The 21,034-nt window shown below is 41.2% G+C and overlaps 1 protein-coding gene across 7 annotated transcripts in view; it reads left to right on the forward strand.

Annotated features, from left to right (window-relative positions):
* BICRAL (BICRA like chromatin remodeling complex associated protein) overlaps positions 1 to 21,034 on the forward strand; it is a 94,537-nt gene that overhangs the window by 65,123 nt on the left and 8,380 nt on the right. For all 7 annotated transcript variants that reach the window (XM_074332946.1, XM_074332947.1, XM_074332945.1 and 4 more), the window contains 5 exons: positions 14,857 to 14,962; positions 15,760 to 15,860; positions 16,938 to 16,999; positions 17,606 to 17,751; positions 19,084 to 19,178. In XM_074332946.1, coding sequence (XP_074189047.1) covers positions 14,857 to 14,962; positions 15,760 to 15,860; positions 16,938 to 16,999; positions 17,606 to 17,751; positions 19,084 to 19,178 — 510 coding nt within the window. The remainder of the gene's footprint in view (positions 1 to 14,856; positions 14,963 to 15,759; positions 15,861 to 16,937; positions 17,000 to 17,605; positions 17,752 to 19,083; positions 19,179 to 21,034) is intronic.

Below are 21,034 nucleotides of genomic sequence, written 5' to 3' on the forward strand. Positions count from 1 at the left end.
GTCTGCTTCTGAAGAGTCTCGAACGTCATCAGCTTTGGTCCCTCACCCCCACCTGCTCGGATACCCTTGAACTCTTCTAGCTTTGGGTTCCCACTCGTCCTTAGTTCAGCGGCACACCTGGCCTTCACCCCATGGTCTACCCGCTTCAGGCCTCCGTTTACGTTGCCTTGCCCCTCCACGCGTAGAGAGACTCAAAAACTTCCCCCTACTGTATACATCAATAGTTTTTAAACTGTATGCCTTCGACTTAGTAATTCCACTCAGAATCCTAAGGAAGCAAAGATTATTTATAATCAAGGATATTCAGTGTAGTACTTTTGGTATCAAAGGGGTATTTGTGTGTGGTGTGTGTGTGTGTGCGCGCGCGCGCATTTTAAAATAATGTCAGACTTATGGAAAAGTTAAAGTTGCAAGAATAGTATAAAGAATTCTCATACCCCCCTTCACCAGGATTTGCCCATATGTTAACTTTTTACCACATTTGTTTTATCCTTCTCTCTCTCTCTTTCTCTCTCTCTCTCTCTCTCTCTCTCGCTCTCTCTCTCTCTCTCACACACACACACGCACACACACATGCACACACACACAATTTTGGAAACTGCAGTCATGATGCCTCTTGACTTCTAAATACTTTTGACTTCAGTGTTTGTTTTCTAAAACCAGGGATATTTCCTACATGACTGTCATACAGTTATCAAAATCAATAAACCAGCTTTATTACAATATTACCATCTAATCTTCAGACTTATTCAGATTTAGTCAATTTTCCCAGTTATGTCCCTTATAGCAAAAAAGAAAAAAAATTGTTCTGTGTTGTTTTTATGGTCCAGGATCCAATCCAAGAACACTATCTAATTTTGTCGTCATGTCTTTAAATCTGGAACAGTTTCTCTTTCTTCGTCTTTCATGACCTTGATGTTCTTTGAAGAGTACAAACCAATTTTGTAGGATGTCCCGGAATTGGGGTATCTCTGGTGTTTCCTCCTGACTAGATTTAGGTCATGTATTTTCGGTAAGATTGCCACAGAAATGGTGTGTCCCCACAATGAGGACTTGTCCCACTATTGGTGCTGTTAACTTTGAACACTTGCTTAAAATGCTGTCTGTGCATCTTCCCAAGTCTCTCCTGGGAGATACTTTGAAACTACATAGACCCAGTTGCTCATCAAACTTGCACCCACTAGTTTAAGCTTCCATTGATAATTACTGACCGAATCAACCATTGCTAAGCCAGCTATTATTATGAGTGTCACCAAATAGAGATTTTCTAGTTCCATCATTTGTTCTACCTTAATTGTTGGCATTCTAATCGAGGGATAAGCTTTTCCTTCTCCCTCTTTTACTTATATGTTTGTTTATATCAGTATGGACTCATAGATTCGTATTTTATTCAATAGGTTATAAATTGTTACAGTCGTTTATTTTGATGCTCAAATTAACTTGATGGCCAGTGGGCATCCCTCCAAATTGGCGCTGGTCCTTCTGACATGTTTCCATCATGCTTTGAGCACGTTCTTTAATTTCTGGCAGAACAAGATGTTCCATGTTTATCTTTTACTTTCCCTGCCCCGGCCCTAGAATCAACCGTTTCTTAAAGGAACCGTTTCTCCTAGCGGAGAACAGTATTTAGAAACCTCGATCTCATGTATCTATTGATCTATATTATATAGTTCATATTGATACTTCCAGTTCTAATCCAAGACCACAGGGTTCATTATTCAAGTCTCTCTCTTTTCGCTATTTGTAACTTCCTTTTCTAACAGTGAAAAGGCTAGCTCCAAAGTATATTTCCTTACTTGCTCAATCCATGTAGAGAAACTAATTCCGGAATTGCTCATCCATACCACTCTGAAAAAGAAACCTGGTAACTAGGCTTCTGTACTGGTTTACGGTTCTGTCTTTAGCCTACAGATATATAGTGAAAATATTGCATTCAAAAATTACTTGCGTGACTCCTTTTTCTTTTCCTCTGTTGGTGTACTATTCGTTTTGAAATATATTTTTGTTTCTATTTCATTTTAGGATTCTTTCTCCACTATCCTAGTTGATTTTATCTGTTGAATTTCTTTTGAACACACGAACCATTAGCATGGACCCAAAAGTCGGGGCTACGCAGAAAGCGTCCTTGGAGTAGTTTTCCTCCTCCCCACCCCTTCTCCCTGCCCCCACCCTCCGTCCTTTCCTGCCAGTTCTCACCATCCCCCGTATTCACCAATCTCATTCGTTTCTAGCTTATTTATCCTAATGTTATTTTCACACAACTAAGCAGATAATGTATATTTTCTTATTCCCCCTCCTTTCTGACTCAAAATATAGCATACTATAGATAGTCTTTGCAACCAAAGTGTTGCAAAAAATTTTCTAAAAACCCAAATGTCCAATAATAGGAGAATGATTGGATGTGATGAAGTACTATATAGCCATTTAAAGTGTTTTCAGAAAATAATGAAAGAGTTGGGAAAAGGCTTACAGAATAATTTTAAGTATACATTTAAACGTAAAATATTTAAAATGTACATTAAAATGTAAACCATTTGTTTAATAAACAGTTTGTTTTCAGTTTTAGGAAAATGATGGGGAAAGACAATATGGCGAATTAGAAAACAGAAAACCCTCTTGCTGACAAAACACCCAGAAACTTGATTAGAAGGAAATGCACTATAACATTAGCAGCAGGTCTCTGGATGGTAGAATTACAGATTATTCTCGTTTTCTTCTACTGTTAAAAACTTACCCCTCACAGGGAAGGTCATACCCGAACAGCATTTATCAAACTATTGTGTGCATTTTCAAAAAATAAGTAAAACGTTCAATTGGTAAAAATTAAAAACAGTTCCAAAATAGTTTAGAATGGAAAGTCAGTCTTCTTTCCCCAAGTTGCCTTCCCAGAGGCCACCACTGTGTCTAGGTTCTTTATATTCTCCCAGAGCTATCCTCTGCGAATGCAAGCACCCATAGCATATCTGTGTGCTATATACATATATATCTGCAACACACCATAGACGTTTTTACTCTATTACGTGACCTGAGGATCACTTTATATCAGTATATATTGATCTGTTTTATATTTATTAATTATAATTAGCCACAGCATTATCATTTTTCTTTCTTTCTTTTTCTAAATATTGTTTCATTGTGGGGGGGAATCTCTCACTGACTCCCAAAAGTTTCAATTATCCAAAGGTAACAAGAAGCCTACATTGGCAGCTGCAAAGCATTATAATTTTTTGTGTTTTTAATGCCAAAAAGTATTGGGAAATAGGTCAGTTGCATTATGTCAAGTGTGTTCCTGCTATAGATTTTCCAGAACAATTAAGCATCAGGTGTATTGGAGTAAGGAGGACACAGCCTTGGATGCAGATGAATTGGGAAAGTCATGCTGAGGTGCTATGTAACACTTAGACCCCAGGCCATCCAGAAACACTTATAGCAGCTCTTTTACTTTATAATTTCTGTGTAAAAATTTCTGTATTAATTGCTTTATAGAACATTGTAATGAACAAAAATACCATGATCAGTGGCCCTCAGTGTTTTCCTATTTGGAGAAATTTAGTTCGGTTAAGCTTTGATACTGTAAAGGGCTAATACTAGGGAGGTGTAAGTTTTTAAATACACACTTTATTTTGGTATGGATAACACATTTATTTGGCTCAAAATTCAAAAGGTACAGAAAGGTGTATATATACTACAGTGAAAAATTCCCTTCCTTCGCCTGTCCTCCAGCCACCCAGTTGCCTGCAGGCAATCACTGTAACCAGCTTTTGGTGGAGTGAACCCCCTCCCGCATTATTAAAACTTTCAAACCCACAGAACAGCTGGAAGAGTGCCATGAACCCATTCGCCTAGATTCTCCAGGTGTTTATGTTTTGCAACATTTGCTTTATCTGTGCATCTTTCTCGAGACACACACACACACACACACACACACACGTTTTTCTCTGAACCACTTGAAAGTAAGTTGCAAACATCATGCCTCCTTCCCCCTAAATACTTAAGCAGGGATCGCCTAAGAACAAGGACCTTTATCAACACAACCACAATCACACCCAAGAAATTTAACATTAATGTAATAAAATTATATCCATTGTCTTCCGGTTGACCCGATAACGTCCCTTATGACAGAAACTAGTCAGAGAGCACTGATTTCATTTACTGTCACGTCTCTTTAGTCTGCAGCAGCCCAGACCAATGATCTTGTAAAGTGGCCCCCAGTATGGAATTGTCTGATTGTTTCCTGATGATTAGATTCAGGCTGAATTGTCTGGCATGACACAAAATGTTAGTTTGTCCCATTATTGATGATTCTGAGTGTGATCACTTGGAACAGGTGGTCTCTGCCAGGTTTCTCCTCAGGGTACTCGAAGGTGCCTTGTTCCCTTTGTAACGAAGAAATGATCTCTAGGATGGTCCTTCGGGACCACGTGACTATCCTGTTCCCCAGCCTCTCACGCTGTGATTTGAGACTCCATTGGTAATCCTGCCCTGTACAACCACCAGTGTAATTGGATATTACACTGGTGGCTGAAAAATGATTTTCTAATTGTTATCCTATCTACAGTTATTGGTGGGGATTTTTCCATCAAGCACAGCTTTTTCTTCTCCCTCACGCTTTTTTTTTTTTTTGAGTAACGCTATGAACTCGTAGGGGTTTTTTTCTGCATTCATTTTTAAACTTTTTATTATGGGGAATTTTAAACATGAACAAAAGTAGACAAATAGTGTAATGAGCCCCCAGGCTCAATCAGCTTCAGTGTTTACCAACTCATGGCTAGTCTTGTTTCATCCATATTCTACTCACTCTCCTCCGCCCAGTATTATTTTTAAGCTTATCCAGACATAGAAGTTTATCTGTAATATTTTAGTGTTTATCCCTAAAAGATCGTGTGTTCTCTTTTTGTATTTAATATGTTGCAATCTATTCCTTTCATTATTGTTTTGACATTTATGTTGTCCCACATTTGACCAGTGGGGACTTGCTTAAGCAGGCCTCTATACTTTTGACATGTTCCCATCTCTTTGAGCAGTTTGTGGCACAAGCTATTGTAGGCTTGTCTTGGGATTACCTTGCCTCAGCCACTTCTCCAGGGAGCCCTGTGAACTTAGATCTCTTAATGCAGAGCGTAATTTACAGGATTTAAACTTTCTTGTAAATGGATTAATATTCAAAAGTCAGTGATTAAAGGAGGAGATTTGCAAGAGTTTAGCCTATGAAGCGAAAGTAAACAAATTATTTTAAGTCCAAATCTCCTTAGATCACAAAAAGATTTAGTAGATTTTAAATTCCTTGAGAGCAGCACCTACCACACTTTGGGTACAGTGATCACAACTGAAGTCTCCAGTTTCGCCGCCCCCCCTCCCCCCAATTCCCTTTCCCCCTCTAGCTCAGCCTGCCTGCCTACTTATTGTGGAACTACTGGGTGTCTCCAGACTTCAAAATCTAGATGTTCTTATTTTTCCCCCTCTCCTCTAAACCTTTATTTTAATAAGTTATCAAATCCTACAAGTTTTTCTTTGAATGTCTCATATCCATTCTTTCCAATAATAATGAAAATCATGATCATATTAACAACACATACGTGCCAGGGACTGTATGTATTAGTTCTAATCCTGACCTTGGGGCTACAAGTAGCATTACTGTTCCCATTTCTAGGAGATGGAGGTTCAGAGCATGGGCAAATGGCTCGTAAAGGCAGACTTTACCTGCTAGCTACCTGTACCCTCCTGCTTTCCATTTCTCTCCTTTTCTACATCCATAAGGTGAGCTAGACTTTAACAGGACTGCAATATACTGGGGAAAACAAGAGTTGGATTAGGAGTCAGAGTTCACTTGCAGGTCCTGCCTTGCCACTGACTGGTTTTGTGGTCTAAGTTCGCATAATTCACTGAGCCTTAGTTTTCTCTTCTCGAAAATGAGGGACCCTAACTGTGCAGTAGAATCATTTGGGAGCTTTTTAAAAATATGAACACCTGGGCCTCACCTCCATAAATTCTGATTTAAATGGTCTGGAGAAAGGGCTCTAGGCATCAGAGTTTTTCTTTTTTAGTAATTTTTTTTACTTTTCTTTAAAAGAAGTGTATTAAAATATAGCTAACATACAATATTATATTTGTTTTGGGTGTACACAACAGTTATTCAACATTTATGTACCTAAAGAAGTGATCACCATGATAAGTCCAGCAACCATCTGACACCGCACCACGCTATCACAATATTATTGACTATATTCCCCATGCTGTACATTACATCCCTGTGACTTATTTGTTTTATACCTGGAAATTTGGACCTCTGATTCCCCTTCACCTTTCTCCCCCCTTTTAAAATTTTTCAGTTATAGTTGACATTTAATATTATTTTATATTAATTTCAGGTGTACAGTGTGGTGGTTAGACATTTATATAATTTAAGAAGTGATCCCCCTGACTAGTCTAGTCTCCACCTGGCACTATACAGAGTTATTACTATATTATTGACTATATTCCCTATGCTTTACTTTATATCCCCATGATTATTTTATAACGACCAATTTGTACTTCTTAATTTCTTTCCCTTTTTCACCCTGCCACCAACCCCCCTCCCATCTGGCAACCATCAAAATGTTCTCTAAGAGTTTGTTTCTGTTTCATTTGTTTATTTTGTTCTTTAGATTCCACATATAAGTGAAATCACATTGCATCTGTCTCTTTTTGTCTGACATACTCCACTCAGCACAATACCTTCCAGGTCCATCCAGGCTGCTGCAGATGGCAAGAACTCATTCCCTTCCCTGGCCGACCAATATTCCATTGTATGTATGTATCCACCTCTTCTTTACCCATTCTTCCATCAACGGACACCCAGGCTGCCTCTACATCTTGGCCATTGTAAACAATGCTGCAATGAACATATGGATGCACACGTCCCTTCATAGTAGCGTTTTAGGTTTCTTCAGATAAATACCCAGAAGTGGATTACTGGATCCTTCTTTGTCTCTTGTTATAGCCTTTGTTTAAACGTTTTTGTCTGGTATAAGTCTTGCTGCTCCAGATTTTGTTGTTGTTACTGTTTCCATTTTCATGAAGTATCTTTTTCCATTTCTTTACTTTCTGTCTGTGTCTGTCTTTCAATCTGAAGTGAGTCTCTTGTAGGCAGCATATGTAAGGGTTTTGTTTTCTTATTCTTTCAGCTACCCTATGTCTTTTGATTGGAACATTTAATCCATTTACATTGAAAGTAATTGTTCATAGATATGTATAGTACATACATATTGACATTTTATTATTCATATTTTTTATCTTTTTTTCTCCTTCTTCTTAAAGAAGTCCCTCTAAGATTCTTTGTAATACTGGTTTGGTGGTAATGAACTCCTTTAGCTTTTTTTTGTCTGGGAAGCTCTTTATCTGTCCTTCGATTTTAAATGGTAGCCTTGCTGGGTGGAGTAATTTGGGTTGTAGAACCTTGCTTTTCCTCACTTTGAATATTTCCTGCCAATCCTTTCTGGCCTGCAAAGTTTCTGTTGAGAAATCAGCTGAGTCTTATGGGAGCTCCCTTGTAGGTAACTAACTGCTTTTCTCTTGCTGCTTTTAAGATTCTCTCTTTGTCTTTAACGTTTGCCATTTTAATTATGATGTGTCTTCATGTGGGCCTGTTTGGGTTCATCCTGTTTAGGACTCTTTTGCTTTGTGGACTTGTATGTATCTTTCCTTAGCCAGGTTAGAGAAGTTTTCTATCATTATTTCTTCAAATAGGTTTTCAATCCCTTGCTCTCTCTCTTCTCCTTCTTGTACCCCAGTGATGCAAATACTGTTACACTTGATGTTCTCTGGCATCGGCATTTTTCAGATGCTCCCCAAGTGATTATAAAGTACCACCAGGATAGAGAACCCCAGGGTAGATGTTTTCCAGACCTATCATATCGTAATTAGACAACTGTAACAGTTGTCTGGGTCATTAATCTGCCTTCAGCAGCTTCCAAAAACCTGATTTTCCACCACATTAATCTTCCTAAAACACTTGCTTGGTGACTTGAGTCAAATCATTGCCACAGGAGAGAGCCCAAACCGCTACACCTGGCCAGTAAGGTTCACCAGTGGGAAACCCTCCAGGTAGCCAGGCTAACTAACCCCATTTATTCCCTGAATAGGCCAGATTCTTTGTGAGCCTCCAGCCTTTGCTGATGGATCTTCTTGAGTGTCCTTTCCTATCAGGTCTAAATGTTTCCCCATCCTTCAGGGCCCCACCCAAAACCCTCCAAGAAATAAAGCCTTTTTCCCTCTGTCCCCTGATATCTTCTCTGCACTTTTTGTTTGTACTGCCCTCTAGGTATATAATCACTTATTGTGCTAAATGTTTCCTTCATTGATTCAGTCTTTCAGCAGTATTTCAGTACCTACCATGACCAGCCCTGGGCCAAGTCCCAGGAACACAATGATCTTTTGCAAGGCGGGAGGCAGGTAGATAAGCTGACAGCCACACGCAGTAGTTAAGTGCTCTGGTAGAAATAGTCCAGAGCGCCAGGCTCTGCAAAGGTGCCTCTAACTTAGATGGGCTAGTTGGGGAAAGTTTCCTTGTGACAGTGGTTTTTGACTTAGACCTTTTAAGGGAGAAGGAAGAGTTATCCAGCATGAGAGGGCCTGAGTGAAGACCATTCAGGCAGTGGAAACAGCAAATGCAACGCCTGGAGAGAGACGAGACCATGGTACTGCAGGTGCAGGAAAAATGTTCACGTGAGGTGCGGAAGCGTTAGGGGGGAAAGGTGAGCAAGGACCGGATCAGCCAGGACCTGGTAAGTCACGTGAAGGAGCCAGTGTCATAGGCTAACCATGACATAGTGAAGACCTAGACTAGCCTGGTGGCAGTAGAGCTGGTGAGAAGTGAATGGGTTTGAGACAATTAGGTTAGATAGAACTTTCGATTGACTGACTATAGCAGAGGAATAAGGATGACGGTGTCTTGACAGCAACACTCAGAGTCCCTGAGATAGAGCACATAGGGAGAAATTGTGATTTGCGTGCTGGGTGAGGGGAATCCCCCAGAGTGGGGACTCAACCCCTTGGCTAAGAATGTTCTTTGCTTCACATAGGAAAGAATGCAAATGTGAACAAATATACAGTTTAAAGTGAAAGTCAGTTTATTTAGCAAAGAGTAAGTAAGAAAAGGCCACCCCACAGACAGCGACGGTCTCTAATCACTAGTAGAAGACAGACCCTCTCCATTCCCTGGGCTAGGGTTTATATGTGTTTTCTGTTCCCATGGAAATTTTATTGGTATGGAGGGAAAAGGAGGAAAGAGAAACAATAAATTTATCTTTAACTTCTGTAAGATGCAAGAATAGGGGCAGGTCTGTCGTTAACTTTTGTAAGGCACAACCTGTGCGTTATTTGCAGTGGGCCTTGCTACGGGGATGGTCATAATGGGATCTCTTTGCTTTATAGCCTTGGATGGTCTGTTCTGTGTGATTCATTAGCGTCTGCCTGAGCTCTGTGCCTGGCAGCACGCAGGCAGCAGGCCTGGAATCCAACCTCCTAGTTCCTTCTGCAAAAGTAGTCCTCATGCCCCTTCCCTATATTAACTTGAAGGGAAGTTGTGAATTTAATTTAGGATGTGTTTGTCAAGTCTGAGGTACGTTAGGACAACTAAGTTGTATGATAAACTGCTATATATACTAAAGCATAGGACTGAAATATAGGCTGAAATGGGATTGATCCGCATATAAATTGTAATCCAAGCAGTGGAAGTGAAATGGAATGGATCCAGGGATATCATGTAAGTAGACAAGAAAGAGCAGCCGGAAAAGAACCCCAAAGCACCTCAACATTTAGGGGATGGACACAGAAAGAGGAGTCCACAAGTGAGACTCAGAAGTTTCCAGAGAGAAGGAGTCAAACCAATAGGGTTTAGCATTTTGGAAGCTAAGAAAAGAGAGTGTTGCAGGCAGGAGGGAAGAGGTCCACAGAGTGAAGTGTCACTGAGAAGTCAGTGGAGGTAAGAATCTGGATGCTGCTGACAGATTTGGCAGCAAGGAGGCAGCAGTTGCCCTTGGTGAGACTTGTTTCCATGAAATGATGGGTGCAGAGCCCATTGCAAGACTGAGGGAGTGAAAGGTGTGGTAATGACTACAGACAACCTTCAGAAAAAACGAAGGTAACCGAGATGGCAGGAGCTACAATGATGTGGAGGGCCAAGGGAATTATTTTTTTTAAGATACGGGGAAGGCTTGAGCTCTTTTCGAAGCTGACAGGAAGGAGAAGGACATGAATTCTTGAGCACTGGTGGGATTCTTTGTAGAAAAAGGGAGGGATGCCTCTTGCATTGTAGCAAGAGAAGGGGGGAAATGAGAGGGGGTACAAGGTAAGGTTGTAGCTTTGAAAGTTCAATGAGCTCTCACCTAGCTTACGGGTTTGAAAATAATGAAACAGTGTACAGTGGGCAATGAGCAGAGGAGCTGGCTGGGGGAGAGAAAGGATCGCTGGACCAGCATGAGACACTAGAGGATGGACATCATAATTACAGTGACTGATCCAATAGGGGGCCTGGCTGTTTTCTGGGTGGTAAGCGTTCAGAGGGCAAAGACTGTTTTGCATCCTTCAGCTGCCTTCTCTGTGACCACCACAGTGCCGTGTATGCAGTTGACACCCAAATAATCTTAGTCAAGGTACCTTGGGTTGCAACTATCAGAAAGTCATCCTAACACGTTTAGCCAAAGAAACAAAAAAGGAATGTCCAGGAAATACAGTGCAGCTCCTTCCAAGGCCCAGAAACCAGCTCTCGGCTGTTCGCTGGACCTCCTCAATATAGCGTATCGTCTTCTCTCTCCTTCATTGTTCTCTGTCAATCTTCTCCTGGACCAGAACGGCCACCCCAGGCCAGCTGCGCATGATTAGCGAAGCTTTTAACAGAAACTACAAATGCAGCGGTTTCCAAAACATAGCAATGGATCCAAATCACCTGGAGAGTTTTTTAAAATTATAAGTTCCTAAGCCCCACATTGGATTTCCAAATGGATCTTTGTGGATGGAACCCAGAAACGTCTTTCAGAAGTTCCCCAGGTGATCTTGATACAACCAGTCTATAAACCTGCATTGGAGAACCATTGCCCGTAGGTATTCACCCTGCCTGCCACCCCCACCCCCATCTGAAATCCCAGGAGAAAGTCTGATTGGCCCACGTGGTTCAGTAATCGTGGCCAGAGGAACAAGGTCATGGGCGACATGAGGACGTGGCCACACAGGGCTTCTGCTGTTCTATACCAGGCCTTTGTTCAAAATAGGAAGAAATACCCCTTTGAGCCAAAATAGAAAAAGGTACCCTCTAGGTAGATAAACTGCCCCACTGGCAGGCATGGCACTTTTCAATGGGAAAAAGGTGCTCTGTCCCTGGATTTTAGCTCTTAACACCCTCCAGCAGGTAACACACCTTTGTATGTTCTCTAACCTTGCTGGCTCTGACCCATTTCTGTGGCATTTCTCAGAGGAGAGTGTGGCTGGTCAGATCCCAAATGGTCTCCCTCATTCAGCAAATGCCTGTTGTTGGATGAATTTCATCTCGTTAATTTGTAAGTGGCTTCTTTCAAAGTGGACCACACGGCGAAATCGATATACTAAGTATTCTGATTCATTGGGGTTTTTCTATGTGTTCATATAGTATCAAGATAATTCATGGGGTCTAAAGAGTTACAATTGTACATCGATATTAGCAGAGGTCTTAGAGCCAAGCGCTCAACAAAATATCCTTAAATATTCTCTATTTGTGAAGAAAATACATTTCAAGAGCAAGTCTTCTCTAAGAGTTTCGTAAAAACAATAGAATGATAAATATTTCTGGAAAAGGTTGTCAACTGGGGACAACCTAAATTTGGGGAGAATAAAGCAAGTTAATGCCTCCTTGGGGGTGGGGGGCTAGACTGAGAGCAGGAACAGGCCCCCTATGACTTATGCTGCAGTGGAATTCATTCCCTTGTTTTTATTTAACTATTTGCTGTGTGATCACTGTGGCGCCAGGCCCTGTTCTGGTGCTGGGGATACAGCAGTGAACGAGGCGAACAAAAGTCCTGCCCTGAAAATAAGTGGACTGGGAGCCACCAGTGGGCTTCGGGATGCAGAGCATAACAGACCTGTTGAATCCAGGCTCTTCCAGTGTGGGAGCCACACCGAGTTCCCCAGTGGATTCTGATTCTGCCACCATCCTGGCCCTACCTGCCCCACCCTCAACCCCAGTGTTATCCCAAAAGTGTAACAATGGGATTGATTGTTCTAGTCCCCAGGGAAGGGGTACAGTGAGCAGCACAGGCAGTAGTTAGAGAATGAAAACGCACAAAGATGCCAGAGCTCAACACCCACACAGGCCGGCAAGAGGATGCAACACACATACCCTAAACGGTGCTGGAAGGAGACGTGCCCTCAACAAATAGAACCTTGGCTGGGGGCGGCCGGGTAGCTCAGCTGGTTAGAACACAGTGCTCTTAACAACAAGGTTGCCAGTTGGATCCCCACATGGGCCACTGTGAGCTGCGCCCTCCGCATCGATTGAAACAACTACTAGACTTGGAGCGGATGGGTCCTGGAAAAACAGACTTAAATAAATAAAGTGTTAAAAAAAATAGTAATTTTGCTTTTAGACACGGCAGCCCTCTCTACCCTTAAGTTATGGCAAATTTTCAAGCCTTGACGTTAGATTAGATTTCTGTGGGGTTTTTTTTTCTTTTACTCTTCTGTATTGTGAAATAGAACACATTCAGGAAAAAATACATTAAAAACAAATGGACAGTTAACAAATAATTACACAGCGAATAGCCATCTATGTAACTACTCAAGAAATAAAATATTACCAGTACCTCTAGAAAGCACCCCTCTCCGTGTGACTTCCAAATCTCAACCCCTCTCCTGACTTTTATGGTGATTTCTTCTTTGCTTTTCTTTATAGTTTTACTACTTATGTATGCATGTTTTTGTTGTTGTTTTTTGTCTGGTTAATAGCTAGGTATCGTCCAGGTCATGTCTGATAAATAAGGTGGGAGATCATTTTTATAAAAAAAACACACACCAAAAAACAGGTGTGTGCTCAAAAGCCATAAGGACGATGTCCTTCTGTTTGCTGTGAGCGAGGCGTATGGAGAGATTCCAAAATGTTGTTACTGGCAGCACTGCTGTGAGGACGTTAGTCATTTCAACATGTTACTTCTGGTTCCTCTGTTCATCTGTTGTGTCAGAGTCCCACCTACTATATAGCCTTGCCCTATTAAACTACGTTTTCCCAGTTTTTATCTGCTTTGCTTTTTCTTCAGGTGGCCCTTAGTGTTCCTCCCTGGAAATATTTGGGAGGAAGGCCTGTACTCCCTGTTTGCCCCAGGCCTCCCCTCAGCAGGGGGGTCCTGCACGGGAGAACATGGGAGAGTATGGAGTGACGTTCAAGGGGGAATGCTGTGAAAGCTGGAAGATTTTCCCCCTCATGGTTTTCTCACTAAGAATGTATTGCCTGTCTACCCAGAATTTTTCCAACTTTATAATAACCCTCTCCAGCCTTTCTTGGGTAATGTCCAATCCTTCTCCATTTTTTTTTTATATTTTTATTGGGGAATATTGGGGAATAGTGTGTTTCTCCAGGGCCCATCAGCTCCAAGTCGTTGTCCTTCAATCTAGGTGTGGATGGCGCAGCTCAGCTCCAAGTCCAGTCGCCGTTTTCAATCTTAGTTGCAGGGGGCACAGCCCACCATCCCATGCGGGAATTGAACTGGCAACCTTGTTGTTGAGAGCTCGCGCTCTAACCAACTGAGCCATCCGGCCGCCCCTCCGGAAGCTCAGTGGCAGCTCGTTGTCTTCGATCTAGTTGTGGAGGGCGCAGCTCACTGGCCCATGTGGGAATCGAATCAGCAACCCTGTTGTTTAGAGCTCATGCTCCAACCAGTTGAGCCATCCGGCCGCCCCCCTCTCCATTTTTATGTTGGAAAAGAGAACTAAATAGATAACTAATTGTTTAGAATAATTAATTGTTTAGAACAGAAATATTAACCTGAGCTTAGTTGGCCAATGCTCAGGCAGGTTCTCCATGGAGATGACTAAATTCCAAATCCACTGTTATACAAATATATAAAAATTAAAGAACAAACTATAGCATTATGAAGTAGTAATGACATAGAGGATTAAAAATTGAGAGTAATTTAAAAGACTTTATTGTCTTACCTTAAATGCATCATAGAGATAACAGGTTTTTTTTAGCAAAAACATCATCTAGTTCATCTTCCTCATATATAGTAAAGAAGCACCTAACAGTTTAAATATGAGGTTCATTTTTCTAATAATATTTGCTCAGGCTAATACTCAGTTGAAGTTATATTTCCCAATTACATGCCACCTGACGCTGACCTGATGCAAACTAGAGACATACCAGACGGCAGGGGTGAAATGGGCTTTATTTAGATCATCTACACAGAAAACAGTGAGTGCTGACAGTAGGTGAGGGGTTGGCACTGGGGCCCCCGAGCAGGTCCGTGCAGACCCAACATAGAGACCGAGAGTCGGGGTCATAATCCTCGCAGGCGTGATATAAAATGACCAGGGACAGAAACTGCGTTCCTGGCTCAGCCTTTGTGTCTGAGCACCACGAGCCCAGTTCTGTGAGCAAGAAAGCAGCCTGGTATCAACTCAGCCTCCCTGCTGAATGGTGTCTAAAAAGTTCAGTGTGCTTGCCCGGACTTTCAAGGGTACTCTGTGCAATCCTGCCGATGTGATAGAAGGATCATGTTTGAAAACTTTTGTTTTGTAATCTAACCTGAAGGTGATGCTGGGTAGGCATTAACGGGCTTGGTTGGCATTTTAAGTAGTCTATTAAAGCTTTTTTAGTCCTGAAATTAATTTTTCCATCTTTGTCATCTTTTTCCACAGGCTCAGAAAAAAAGTTTGAATCAGACTTCCCCCATTTCCGCTTCCAAGACCCCGGATGGCCTGAGGCAAGCACAGATTCCTGGCCTCTTGAGCACCGTACTGCCAGGTCAGGGGCGTTTAGTGAGCTCTCCTCAGGGTGTCCCTGTCCTCCCAACACCCAGGGACACTGTTCCCACATCCCTCATTCTGCATGCAAGCTTTCTGACTCAGTCTCACCTCGACTCTCTGCATTCCTTTTTTCTGAATCCTTTCCACATTGCATCTGTACCATCATTTTGTATACCACTACTCAAGGAAAAAGCACTTCTAATTAAACTATGACCCATTCAATTATGTGACAAAATGTGCTGCTTAGAAACAACAAAATCTAGTGTTCTGTGGCCCAGGTGACTTTGTCACTGTCCTCATGTTGCTTTCTGTACGAGCATACTTAGAATCCCCCCGAGACCAAAACTATTATGGGCTGTGTCTTACATTTCTTCTAAAGCTTTGAACACCTACGCTGCTCAATAATTACCAGAAAGACAAAAGCATGAACACACCTAGTCAGTCCCCTATTTGGACCTCCCTTTCCTTAAGTTGTGAGTAATACAGACAGATTACTGGCTTGAGGCCTAGTCCTCAGACCTTAGATAATTTGAAACTGTAGTATTGACAGCTTTTGTTTATTTATGTATTTATTTCTATTTATTACCTAAACAGGCTTTAATAATCCTTACTTCTGCCTCCAGATCTTTTGTAGATAAATGTACTATACTTCCTGCTGTCTTTCCTCACAGTGAGCATCCCTGATAAATTCCTTTCAGAATATTCCATAATCTGTACACATTAAATGCTAGGGTTACACGATGGGCCTGATTTACTGTTCCTGTTGAATGTTATCTTATGTGTTTGTTCTAATAGGGCAGGATTCTGGAAGCAAAGTTATACCAGCGTCCTTAGGAGCCGCACAACCACAGCAGGAAAAAGGCATTGGATCGTCTCCTGGCCAGCCAGCTGTGCAGGTAGAACACAGTTTGCATCGCTTCTCCTTGACGTTTAGCGTAATTGAAAGAAAATGTAGTTGTCATCTTCTGCACAGTAGTTGCTGCCTGGCGTGATGTACACAGGCAGCCCAGACTCCCTGTGTGCCTGCAAAAGTGTGCTCGCCGAAGACCTTCCCCGTGGGCCAGGCCCTGTTACGTGGGTGTTTATAGGATGAATGTGTCTATGCTAGTTCTCACATATTTACAAAGCTATTATTTCCTCATGAATTAGTAATATACAAGCAGCCAACACATAGTAGGCACTCAAAAAACGTAGTTACTGTTGAGTATTATCACTCATTAGCTATCAAAAGTAGATCTGTTCCTCTTAGTTATACTGAGAGATTTTTTTTTTTTTGCCTGTAGTAGCATCGAGGAATGTATGAAGTAGTCAGTCCTTATGATCTTTTAACCCAACCTCTGATCTTAAAAGGAAGGAAAAAAAGTTTTGTTTTCAGTTTACTAAGGCCTTAATTTCTTCTTCATCAAACTTAGCAAGTAATAGTTTAATGAAACTTGTTATAGTCTGGGCCTGGAATACTCAGTGAAGGATGTGTTTCAGTTCTCAGGTTCTGACGCAGGCATATTTATTTCCTTAACATGATATAGAAATGCCCTACTAGATCACACACCCAAACTGTATATAATAGGAGCTCAGAAATGTTTGCTCCCTTATTTACCACTGAGAAGATGAATTAAGTAATATCTACTGAAGTTTCAGATGTTCATGGAGTTGGTACCCACAAATATATTTCTTCAAAAAGATAATAATGCATTTGTAGAGGAAGTTGGGAATTCAGACTTTGAGGTACAAGCTGAGTCCTTCCAAGGAACTGATAGGACAGCTTTCTATAATCTTGACACAGTGTGATTTTGCTACATGGGTCTGTGGAGTTGCTTCTTGTACGTATTTTTTTCAGTAGATCATATTCTGTATTCTCAGAATATGTACTTGATAAGCCATTGAAGATATTCACCTAGTGACCTGTATGTGTAACTGTATTCTGCTTCTTTTTTCAACAAAAGAGAATAATCAGAGGTATGTTTTGTCTTCAGGTGGATGGTCATTCAGGAGGACAAAAGAGGCCTGCTACAAAACAACTAACTAAAGGAGCTTTGTGAGTGACCTTGGAAATGACTCATTTTGAACATTTCTCTAGGTTCCTAACCTTCAATACATATACAGCAGAAGTCAGGTTATAATAATATATAGAATATTTTTTAAATATATTTTGAAAATCTTTTCGTGTAGTTTCTTTCCATTAGAACGTACTATCAATAGATCAAATGTGGTTTGAGCCTACAGTTTGCTCTTCTGTTCTTAAAGAGAAGAGCTCTTTGCCCTTTTAACATACCACATACCCCTTTGTTGGCCTGAGTGTGTCCGAGGAGAAGCATGGTTTGATAAAGTCATATGCTCAGAACAGAAATGTTAGCAGAAGCTTAGCTGGCCAATGCTCAGGCATTGCCAAGGTCCGTGAGCCCCCACCCGTGAATGGTTGGTGGGAACACGGCTTTTGAGACCAGAGCCATAGTTTGAGTCCTCTCTGGACACAGTTAGACCAAACTCTAAACCCACCATAGTATAAAAGTATAAAACTGAAGAAAAAAACAGAACCGCTCAACTATGAAAAACATTCCTGTATGTCGCGTTTTCTTTGCACGCAAAGGATTAGATTCCCTAACATGACCCTCCACTGACATTGGCACTTTCTCTTTTAAAGCATTCTCCAGCAGTTACAGAGGGACCAAGCCCACGCTGTGACACCTGACAAAAGCCAGTTCCGGTCACTCAGCGATGCGGTGCAGAGGCTGCTGTCCTACCACGTGTGCCAGGGCTCCATGCCCACCGAGGAAGACTTGAAAAAAGGTAAACAGGCTGTGACCCCAGAGTGCCACTCTGATATCGGGTGCCCTCCATGGATGCCCCACAGAAGAGTGAAAGCCACGTGGTCCCCAGATCAGAGCCAGGTTATTGTTTTCAGTCACCGACCTAACTTGTTCCTAATTGACTCAGTTTCACAGACCAGGTTATAATAATATATAGAATATTTGTGGGGCTGTCACTTACTCTCCATATTCTGTGAAGGGATACCCAAATGGCAGGGTGTTTTATGGACAAATTTGGGGGGCAACAAATCCAAAGCATTGTTTGGATAGCTGGCTACAGATGGGATGGCTCTGACCTAGATACTCTACATAGTGATTTAGCCACAGTCCTTGGGTTTGGGCAGAATGCATACCCTTAGCTCTTACTACCAGTGTTATGAGTTAGATAGAGCCGCTAGCAGCTCCCAAAAGCATACTTTGAAGTTATAAAGTGAGTCCAGGGCATTGCTATATGTCAAGAAACTGCCCCCCGCCCCTCCAAAAGAAGAGTTAAGGATAAGGGCCCCGGCTCCCAACCTAGAACATGGCCCATCTGGCCCTGTTCCCTCTCCCAGCTGTGCGGCTTAGTTCTCCCCTACTTCCCACCACCATTCCCCACGCCTTGACTCCATTCCTTCCCCTCCACTGCTTTCATACCTCCCACAGCTGCCACCAGGCTTGCTTCGCTGGCTGGGGTCTCTCTCTGAGTATTGTCTTCTCCATCGGTCCACTGTGAGCTTTCCAGGGAACAGGGTCCAGGTCCAGCCTTAAACAGGGAAATGCAGGCTCTGGGAAGAGTAAAGTAGCAAATGTGAGACCTTTGGAGACCAACAGACAAGAAAAGAGCCATAGATCTGTCCTTGACCTACAAGATATGAAGTAGTTTGTGTCTTCACATAAGACGGGTCTGCCCAGCTCAACAGCAGGACTTCATTGTCTCAGCTGTTTTAGTTTTTCATAGTATTGGAAGGGAATGGAGGCTGAGATCATCTAAACTAGCAGATCATTGTCTATTCGTTGATATTTGTTGCTGGTCTGTGTTATATGGTTTCCTTTTATAGGTGATGTTAAGCATACTATGTTTTGGGCTTCTTCATTAAAGTTAAAATAAGCTAGTATTGAAATGAGTTTCCATGATCACATACCAGTGGACAGTGAGGGAAAGCAGTGCAGAAACATCGTGTTTAACCAAGGAAAAGCTAATCTGAGAAAATTGCCACAGACAAGACATGTTTGCATAATGGAAGAGTAATGCATTTCAGTCCTAAGAAATATAAGACCCAAGTGGGTGATTTGCACTCTCTTACTATTTTCTTTCTCTCTCTTTTTAAAGTCGACAATGAATTTGAAACAGTTGCCACTCAGCTCCTAAAAAGGACCCAAGCAATGCTTAACAAATACCGATGCCTGCTCCTAGAAGACGCCATGGTAAAATTCTGCTACCAAGCATATTTGCTTTTTAACACTCCACAGGCCACAGCTACTAATTCAGAGAGAAAAACTTGACTCACATTCTCCCGACGTAGTTTAAAAGGCACTGATATTTAAGAGTGTAGGAAAACCTACACTTGACTGGTCCTACTACTAACAGCAGCTAATATATCTACTGCGCTTTACATGGTCCATCCCAGTCAGTGCATTGTGCGTGTTCCAAATGAGGAAACTAGGGCTTTGGTTAACACGTTGCGAACAGTGGGGTTTAAATCCCTCGTGAAGATTCTCGTGATCCATACGCAACGTGTTAAGGTATTTGCCCAAGATCATGTAGCTGGTAAGTTTGTAGGGTAATTAGCAGGGCTGGGATACAAACCAGGACCCCCTGACCCCCTGGTCCCCACTCTGATGCTGTCTGCTGCCTCTCTCCAGCCCAGAGATGTGGCAGAGGACGAGCGGCCCTGTGCCCGTGGAGATTGTTCAGAGAAATATCTGGGAAGACTAGGTGATGACAAATGTTAAAATTAGTTTTGTCTTATTTTTAATTGAGAGATTACTAACATGCCATAAAAATTCACACTTAATTTTAAAATGTACAACTTGGTGGTTTTTAGTATATTCACAAGCTTGTGCAGCCTTCACCACTGTCTAATTCCAGACATTTTCATCACCCCAAACAGGAACTAAAATTGGTTTTTAAAGCATCCTTTAATTAGAGAAAGGAGTAAGATATCTCAGGAAATGACAGGAAGACCAAACCTGTTCTGAGATTTTAGAAGCAGTTCTAAAATTATATAGGCTTTAACCTATAAATTGGTCTCTTACAAGTAGTTTTTAGTTTGAGATGAACTTTGAAAATGAAACAATTGTCACCCCAATAAACTTAAAAAAAAAAAAAAATCTTTGAAAATGTACCTTGGGGATTAGGTAAACTACATTATACACATATACAATATAGTGTAAATATGTATGTATGTGTATTTGTGTTTAGCTAAATATATGTACATATAATATATATTTACTAATATATTTTTACTTACAATTGTGCCTCCATAATAGTTGTTTTTATATTGACAACCATTTCTAAAACTCTGAGACATCTAAAAGACTGTGTCATTTTTGAGGAAAGGACCACTCATTTGGTCAAATGATATCTGTCAGGAATTTTCGTGTTAAATAAGACCCAGAAATATAATTTAAGATTTAATTCTGTACAGTAAAAACTAATTTCTTAAAGGAAAGCCTTAAGAAAAAACACAAATTAAAGCATAACAGCGTATAAAGTAGAAGATCATCCTAATGGAAAAATTCCCAACATATTATTAGCAGAGGGGGAAATAAGAAAGGTGTAGACAGTGTGTATAGTTGCTACCATTTGTACGCAAAAAAAAAAAAATAGAAAGAACATAAATGTGTGTGTGTGCATAATATGTCTGTGGAAGAGTTTATTAAACTATTAGGAAGGGGGAGAGACACTGGGGGTGGGGATTGCACAGGGGAGGCGAAGAGGAAAGGCTTACTTTTCACCTCCCCTTTGGCATCTTTTGAATTTCCGTGTTTCCCCGAAAATAAGACCTAGCCAGACAATAAGCTCTAATGCGTCTTTTGGAGCAAAAATTAATATAAGACCTGGTCTTATTTTATTATAAGACCAAATCTTAATATAATATAATATAATATAATATAATATAATATAATATAATATAATATAATATAATATAATACCGGGTATAACATAATATAATGTAATATAATACCGGGTCTTATATAAGACTGGATCTTATATTAATTTTTGCTCCAAAAGATGCATTGAGCTGATTGTCTGGCTAGGTCTTATTTATTTTCGGGGA

The sequence above is a fragment of the Rhinolophus sinicus genome, linkage group LG05, assembly GCF_036562045.2.
Source record: "Rhinolophus sinicus isolate RSC01 linkage group LG05, ASM3656204v1, whole genome shotgun sequence".
Classification (NCBI taxonomy): domain Eukaryota; kingdom Metazoa; phylum Chordata; class Mammalia; order Chiroptera; family Rhinolophidae; genus Rhinolophus; species Rhinolophus sinicus.